An 8,859-nucleotide genomic window follows, 5' to 3' on the forward strand; every position below is an offset into this window, starting at 1 on the left:
TCCTGGTCTGAGATAGGCAGGCACATGTCACTACGGTGCAGCAGGCCGCTATTTGTAGGGACATAGCGGCGACGTCAAAGGACTGTAAGGATGGATTCCAGACGCCGGTCATGAGCATCTTTGAGCGCTGCTCCTCCCTCCACTGGGATAGTAGTGTGCTTCGAGATCGCGCAGACCATGGCATCCACTTTTGGGCATGTCAGAAGGTCTTTGGCCACCGGGTCCGGGGGTACATGGCTGTCATAGCTCGTCCCCCTTTGAATGTGGACTCTGGAGCACTCCATTCCAGGTCAATTAGCTGCTAGGCGGCTTGTAAGAGAGGGAAATAGCGAGAGGTTTGGCGGAGTCCCTCTAGCAGGGGATTCGCTTTAGGCTCCCCTGAAGCGCCTGCGTCCGGGATAGCGAGCTCCTTCAGACTGTGGGTGACCAGGTCTAGGAGCTCGTCATTGGTGAAGAAGCGTCTCATGATAAGTCAGGGCTTCTTAACCTAACCCTGCCGCCGGCTACTGTGCAATCCTTAAGTCAGAAATTCCCTTTTAAATGGGCCACCTCTTCCCTAAAATACTTGGGGGTGCGGCTGGGTTCACACATTAACCAACGTTTTACTTTAAATTATAATCTGCTTATCAACTCTGTACAAGCGGATATCGAGAAATGGCAACAGCAAACCCACTCTTGGCTGGGGAGATTGGCTATAGTCAAAATGAATGTCCTGCCCCGATTTCTTTATTTTTTTACCACTATTCCTATTTGTATACCTACACCCCTACTTTAAAAGTGGCAACAAATCATATGTAGCTTTATTTGGCGTAAGCGACCTCCTCGGGCCGCCAGAGCTACCCTATACAAACCTAAGATTAGAGGAGGTTTACAACTGCCTAACTTGACCTGGTATTTTTGTGCTGCCCAGTTTCAAGCCTTGTGGTTTTACATCGTACGCATGACCCACCGCACTGGGTACGGTTGGAACAGGCGATGTTGGGGACATGCCCGATAGCGGCACTACCTTGGCAACCCCAATTAACCTGGGGCCCCAGTCAACATTTTCCTTATGCTTTGTATAATACACTTCAGATTTGGCATCGATGGAAATTAGTACTAGTGGGAACAGAATAATATTCCTTGATGACTTCCCTGTTCTCTAATACTGTTTACCCAGCTTCCGCTCCCTCTAAAACTATGAGGCAGTGGATAAAGGCTGGTATTACTAGGCTGGAACAAGTACAACAACAGGGTACCCTTATGTCAAGACCGCAACTATGTGCTCAGTACTCACTTGCTGACATTGACTTTTTGCATTACGCTAAATTGTACCATTTTATTCATCGAGGACTGCGAGGGGGTAATCTTAGAATGACTGGCACTTTATTTGAAAACTTCTGTAAACAGGCAGCAACATTTAGGGAAGTGATATCTAAAATATACGCCCTCATTAATGGTAAACACTTGTGCAAACAAACACCGCACCTTATAGGAAACTGATTTTCAACTCACTCTGGAAGAGAAGGATTGGGATGTTATTTATGCAATGGCTCATAAATGCTCTATATCCACTGGGTTGCAAGAAAATTGCTACAAGTTGTTATATCGATGGCACTATACCTCAGTAATATTACATAGATTTAAACCCACTCTTTCAGAGCAATGCTGGAGGGCATGTGGACACACAGGTACACACTTTCATATTTGGTGGGAGTGCCCCAAGCTGGCTCAATTCTGGCCAACAGTAACTGAATGGATTTCACAAGTTTTATCAGTACAGGTAGAAGTTCAACCCTGGCATGTACTTCTAGGCCTTCCCACATCGGGGTATAAGAAGGAAGACCAACGCTTTATGCTTCAAGTTTTTATTGCAGCTCGAGCAGAATTAGCGTTACTCTGGAATAATAAGGTCACACCAAGCTTGGCACAAATACAACATAGACTTCACACTTATTATCAGCTCGGTAGATAGATTATAAAAGTTTTTAGCCATCTGGGGCCCCTACTCCAGGTGGCTGGAGGCGCAATTATAAACGTATCAGTATTCACCTACATAATGTTATCTTCCACGTTTTCTGAATGTGCACACGGAGTCGCCTCGCTTCTCTCTCAGTAGACTCATGAATTATTGTTTGCATTATCTCAGTTGATCTTTCCAGTCCATGAGACAAATTCCATGAAATTTTAATCAAAATCTGAAGTTACTCTTAGTTTGGGAGTAGATAGCCTGTGATTGCTCTGAATATACACTGTGCAAATTTTTGATCAATAACCTGCTGTGTGAGTTTAGAAACTGTGAAAATGCATCTAGCTGTATAAATCACTGATGTAATCACAATATTAATCATTTTAATTGTAAAACTCTCAATAAAATCTTTAATTTTAGATAAACTTAGGAAGTCCTTGCTCTGATTAAAATGAACTCTGATCAAAAATAGTTTGAGTAATTAAATTCATAAATACTGTAATTTGAACAATAGTTCAGACAGAAGTTAGAGCCTTGATACATTGGGCATTATTTATTAAATGCATCAATGGCTGTTAGTATACACCTTAACATAGTTAACTGGAAGAGTAGTCTAGTGGTTAGAGCAGCAGGCTAAGAAACAGGGAAGCCAAGGTCCAAATCCTACTTTTCCCACAGATGCTTCTTGTCACCTTGGGCAAGTTACTTTACTCGCCACTACCTCAGGTATATCAAACTGTAAGCTATCACGGGCAGGGAAATAACTGGAGCACCTGATTTGTAACTGTGTTTGAGCTCATATCTGGGAAAGATGAGTAATTAAATCTATAAATCCCAACAGTTAATAAATAGGATCCTTAATAAGTTGTCAGTCTCTGACAGCTCTCACTAAGTACCATATTTACTATCTCAATGATCAGGATAGCCGGCTCCAGCAGGCAACTAGGCGAGAACTGTCACCTGATTGAAGAGCAAGTTCTCCAGATAACCTTATCATGGTCACGTGCTCAGTGTTGGCCAATCAGGTGGCACGTCTACAATTGCCGTTCCAACCACAACACAAAGGTGGAAGTTACGGGGCTAGAGATTAGGGTTGCAACATCGTAAAATGGAAGAAATTCCCGAGTACGAAAGGTCCACCGTGTTCCACATTTATGTACAACCGCAGCCTTCCCTGGTGTTCAGATGCGCGACCGTATGGGCACTGCTCCTGTGCCCGCTATAATGCAGAATGCTAGAATGAGGGGAGCCAGTTAAAGTTAGAGGGGAGAGGAGGGGGGCAGTCCCGGGCCCCAGCCCCATCCTACCTGTGGCGCACAAAAAGCAGTTGCGTTTCTTCTTGCCGGCCTTGCAGACGTTAACGATGCTGAGCAGGCGCTCGTCGTTGGGCGTGAAAATATCGCGCTGCAGTGCATGCTTGATAGCTGTCATGATGCCGCTGTTTATAAATAGAAGAAAGAGATGCGGTAAGGACAGCAATAGCGCAAATCCCACTGAATGAGGACGGAGTCCGAGGGGGTTGCCCACCGGGCTGGGTGGACAGATCCCTCGGCCTTCCCTTCACACAGCCTCCCCCTCCGGGGAGGAAAAGACGAGTCGGACAGTGCCAAGGTAACACACCTACCGCCGAAAGCACACACTTCCGCCTAGGGATCGGCCCATCGGCCAAATCACCTCGGTCTGCGCGTTATTGCCTGCGCCTGCGCAGTATCAGGAGGCCGGTCTAAGCGATGCTCCCGTCCCCCACCTCTCGAACGACTGCGGGGAGAGCGAACAGGCAGCGGGTTTTCTGAACTAACGGGGGACTCGTCACGAAGTGTTTCTATGGGGAAGAAGAGTAAAAAGATAATTCCTCCAAAAACTAACTGTATAGTGCTGCATGTTTGCTCCTAAAATGTCTGAAAGTGGTGTATTAGTCATTGCTGGAAAAAAAATGTGATGTGCGGCGGCCCCCGCCTTGTACTAGCTTAAATAGAGCAGGGTTGCCACAACTGTAACCTTCCTTCAGCCAATGTTCTTTGCCACGCTTCTGTCAAAATGACAAACAGATCACTGAAGTATCATGATGGGTCTTGAAGCTGCTGTCCCTTCTCGTTAGTTTAACTCAATAAAGCATTGTCCGAACTCAACCTTCTTTAAAACAACTTATTTATGTGACCCCCATCCCCTTGTGCATGCTGTACATGGAAGGGACCATAAAATATTTTGTTACTCCTTTAAGATTGGAACCTTACCAGGCAAGCTTTTACACAGTCCCTCTTTTCCCCTAGGTTGGGATCCTTTGTTGGTTGAAAGCATTTACTTTTAGGGCCTGGAGTGCTAAAGGTGACTACTTTCATCTCTTTTCTTCATTCAGGATGATGGAATACCATGCGCTGGCCGCAGCACACAGCTCAACACATGATTGGACCTGCGTCCAAAAGCCCCCGATGCAAAACGGGGGTCCAATCGAATGTGTAGCTAATCTCATCACATGTAAATTCATGTTGATGAGGCTATTAACTATCCCCAAACCCCCCCCCCCCCCCGATGTTAAAAAAAAAAATGTTTGCGTGACACGCACATTTTTACCCTCGAAAATTAATGCCTGCCCAAAGCAGGCGTTAATTTTTGAGGAGCCCAACAAGTGTACAGAAAAGCAGAAAGTAAATAAACCGCTTTTCTGTACTTCCTCCGACTTAATATCATGGCGATATTAAGTCGGAAAAACACAAAAAGAACTGTCAAAGAAAAAAAGGTGTGCCATGGGCAGGTTGGAAAAGGGATGTTCAGTTAACGAGCACAGGTTAGGAAAAGGGACACTCGTAAAATTGAGCATCTGTTTTCCTAACCCACTGATAGCCACCTCTCCTGGGCGCCCGCTGCCGAGGAGGCGCTGGGGTGCACAATTTCCCCTAGCTCCTCCTTTTTACCACAGCAACCTATTTGCATATTGCATCAGGCACCCCGGAGAGATCGATCAGTGCACATTAGGAGAGCAGGTGCTCAATCATGAGTGACCGTTTTCCGCACACCGATATTGCATCGGCCTGTTTGTGTGTGCTGCAAGTGCCAATAATCATGCTGGAGTCACTGAGTCCAAAATCAGTATTTACTGAAGTGTGGCACCATCCCCCCCCTTAAAGGCTGGCCACTAGATGTCCCTAGCTCCTTGCCATCTGCATATGAACATAAGAAGGTGCCATACTGGGTCAGACCAAGGGTCCATCAAGCCCCGCATCCTGTTTCTAACAGTGGTCAATCCAGGCCATAAGAACCTGGCAAGTACCCAAAAACTAAGTCTATTCCATGTTACTGTTGCTAGTAATAGCAGTGGCTATTTTCTAAGTCAACTTAATTAATAGCAGGTAATGGACATCTCCAACAAGAACTTATCCAATCCTTTTTTAAACACAGCTACACTATCTGCACTAACCACATCATCTGGCAACAAATTCTAGTTTGAAGGGATACCACAGTTCAGCTTCTCCTGCAAATGCTGCCTGAGTGGGTGTACCTACTTATAAGTAGGGGCTGAGATAAGAGAAGGTGTGGCTTTTGAATTTGGGTTTTGAAGAATGAGGAGATATAGTTTTTCCTATAGAGTGAGGCCTATCTCCTCACTGAGTATATTTTTGGAGGGAAATCCTTTTGAGCATTACTTGCTTATTAATGGATTACCTCAAGTCTTTCAGAAATTCTAAAGATTTTTAATCAGAGAATTGTTTTGGGACAGCTAAGTATTTTTGTTGTTGTTGAGGTTTTTTGTCACCCCTCCTCTCATTTGGAGACTGGGCAGTGTGTCTGCTCTCTGTCCATCTACAGACCTCTCCCTCTGGAGGGTCATCAGAGCTGAGACTGGAGAAAGAAGAAAGAGGACCAGAATTGGAGACTCACCACTGGATCTCTGTTCTCTCCCCCCCCCCCCCCTCCCCCAGTCTCAGGCTGGGTAAAAGGACATAAACAACTGGGACGCAGGTAGGATTTTTCTGCATTTTACAGAGACCCCACACAGAGTAGGATTTCCCCAGTATTGAACTTCTTACTCACTCAGAGCTGGAGCGGAAAGATTGGTTACATGGAACCTGAGCCAGAGACCTGTACACTGCGAAAGAAGACATCAGCTGTAAATCTTCTTTATCATTGGACATTGATTTAACTTTTGTAAAAATCAGTAAACTATTTTTTCAACACCTAATCCTGTGCTCCGGGCCAGTGAGTCCCAATAGGTGAACTAGGCAGTCGCCTAGAGCGCTAGCCATTAGGGGGCAGCCATGTGAGGCTGCAAGCAGAGCCTATCTCACTCAAGGCCGCGAGGAGTAGAAACTTGGCAGGCTGCAAGTGGCATCTCTGTATGTGTGTGTGCATGAGTGAGAGGGATTGTGCGTGTACAAGAGAGGGAGGGAGCCTGTTTAAGAATGCGTATGTGAATGAGACAAGGAACCTAAGTTTGTTTAAGACAGGAGTCCTGTCTGAGTGAATGAGGTCAGGGCTGGAGCCGGGACCTGGACCGGAGGCGGGTGCAAGGCAGAAGGTTCGCCTAGGGCACCTAATACCCTTGCATCGGCCCTGCAGTGCCCAGGGAATTTGTCCGTGCAGCACAGCATCATCATAGACCACAGAGGAAAGTGCACACTCTTAGATAATAACATTTCCCCACCTGGGCCACAAGCAATAGCTTTCCCCCACAGAAAGGACTCACACCCTGGAAGTTTCCAGAGGGGAGATGACAACAGCGAAGACAGCCCCAGAGAATACAAATGAGTTTTGTGTGCCCTTGAAGAACATGCCACTTCAAAGAAAAGGGTTACAGTAGCAAAAATCAAATGGAATATGGCACAAACGTATTCCTCAGCACCACAGAATTTTCTCAGTTTTACAGTCTCTTTTCTCTATCTGTGCAGGAATCTCTTGTACCTTCTACCCTCCAGAGCTTGGAAGAAGTAGAGTCCCCAGGTGGGTAGGGCATCCTTTAGCTGGGTGGAAACCCCCTCTAAAACTGGTAAATGGATATTCACAGTCTTTGTACAGAGAGCCAACTCTCTCCCTAGGGTGTGAAGACTCCTGATTTTTTTATTTTATTTTTATTTATTTATTGTTTTTATATACCGACATTCGATCGAGATATCACATCGGTTTACATATAACTAGAGCAAATAAGACATAACCTGCTTATTGTACATTGTAACAAGATAACAATTTGTAACAAGATAACAGTTTGTAACATGTTAACAGGAAGGAACGAGTAAATGACTATACATGATATTGAAAAGAATGTGCAGATGACTGTACATATGGCTAATTAAATAATAAGGTTTGGTTATTTACATTATCGGGGGTAAAAGTGAACAAAAGTAGGGAGGGGGTGAGGCAGAGGGAGGGGGTGGCTGAGGGTGGCTGTGGGGGGGAGTTGGTTCAAGGGAGGGTTATATGTGAGTTAAGTATCTGGTGGGAAGGCTTTTCTGAAGAGCCAGGTTTTGAGTTGTTTTTTGAATATTTGCGAGGAAGGCTCATTTCTAAGGGGGGTCGGGAGGGTGTTCCAGAGTGTGGGGCCTGCCACTGATATTGCACGTTTGCGGGTTGACGAGCGGTGTGCTGTTTTGGAGTTTGGGACGGCTAGGAGTCTGGTATCTGAGGACCTGAGGTTTCTTTGTGTGGAGTGAGGGAGAATGGCGTTGTTTAGCCAATTCATCTCAATGTTGTTTATTTTCTTGTGCATGAGGGTGAGGGTTTTGTATTGGATTCTTTGGTTGATGGGAAGCCAGTGAAGCTCTTTTAGCATGGGCGAAATGTGGTTGCATTTTTTTATGTTTGTTAGTGCCCTTGCGGCTGTGTTTTGTAATAGCTGAAGGGGTCTGATGGTGGCTTCAGGAAGACCAAGCAGTATTGTGTTGCAGTAGTCAATTTTCGAGAAGATTATTGTTTGCAGGACTGTTCTGAAATCATGTGCGTGTAGAAGGGGTTTGAGCTTTTTTAGGGTTAGCAGCTTAAAGAATCCATCTTTGATTAAGTTGGAGATGTGATGTTTGAAATTGAGTTCTTTGTTAATGGTCACTCCCAGGTTTTTTGTAGAAGGTGTGAGTTGTATACCAATGTCCATTATGGATGTGTTGATTTTCAGTGGGGCGGCGGGGTGATCATTGGAGATGAGTAGGAATTCAGTCTTGTTTTGGTTGAGGCAGAGGGATAGTTGAGATAGCAGAAGCGTTATTTTTTTGCTAATTTGGTTCCATCTGTCTAGGGTGCTTTGAATGGATTTGTTTATCGGGAGTAATATTTGGATGTCGTCTGCGTATACGAAATATGTGAGGTGTAATCCTGTTAGGAATTTGCAAAGTGGAATGAGGTATAGGTTGAACAGGGTGGATGATAGGGAAGATCCTTGTGGGATACCGTGAGTGATGGATATTTTGGATGATTTCGAGGTGTTTATCTTTACATTGTATGATCTATTTGTGAGGTAGGATTCGAACCATTTGATTGTAGTGTTTCGTAGTACAATTTCTTTGAGTCTGACGATTAGGGTTCTGTGGTTAATGGGGTTGAAAGCGGCGGATATGTCGAGGAGTATTAGTAGGTAAGATTGACCCTGGTCAAGTCCTCTGAGGATGGAGTCGGTCAGTGAAAGAAGGAGGGTTTCCGTGCTGAAGAGTTTTCTGAAGCCATGCTGTGCAGGTTGTAGTATATTGAAGGTTTCGAAGTGTTCTGTCAGTTGATTGTTAAAGAACGAGCATTCTCGATAGCAGGACCCACTATCTGGAACAATTTACCAAAGAACGAGCATTCTCGATAGCAGGACCCACTATCTGGAACAATTTACCACCGGACCTCAGGCAAGAACCCTGTCTGCAAACATTTCGAAAAAAACTTAAAACCTGGCTATTTAGCCAAGCTTTCCCTTAATCTTTTCACTTTAGATACTCTACATCTCA

At 45.0% G+C, this 8,859-nt stretch overlaps 1 protein-coding gene across 3 annotated transcripts in view; it reads right to left on the reverse strand.

Moving 5' to 3' along the window:
* EXOC1 (exocyst complex component 1) overlaps nucleotides 1–3,701 on the reverse strand; it is a 188,249-nt gene extending 184,548 nt beyond the window's left edge. For all 3 annotated transcript variants that reach the window (XM_029587384.1, XM_029587375.1, XM_029587366.1), the window contains exons 1-2: nucleotides 3,573–3,701; nucleotides 3,256–3,386 (exon numbers count right to left, since the gene is read on the reverse strand). In XM_029587384.1, the coding sequence (XP_029443244.1) occupies nucleotides 3,256–3,386; nucleotides 3,573–3,610 (169 nt within the window). In that variant the 5' untranslated portion in view covers nucleotides 3,611–3,701. The remainder of the gene's footprint in view (nucleotides 1–3,255; nucleotides 3,387–3,572) is intronic.
* Between the last annotated feature and the right edge of the window lie 5,158 nt (nucleotides 3,702–8,859).

This window comes from Rhinatrema bivittatum, chromosome 1, assembly GCF_901001135.1.
Source record: "Rhinatrema bivittatum chromosome 1, aRhiBiv1.1, whole genome shotgun sequence".
In the NCBI taxonomy this organism is placed as follows: domain Eukaryota; kingdom Metazoa; phylum Chordata; class Amphibia; order Gymnophiona; family Rhinatrematidae; genus Rhinatrema; species Rhinatrema bivittatum.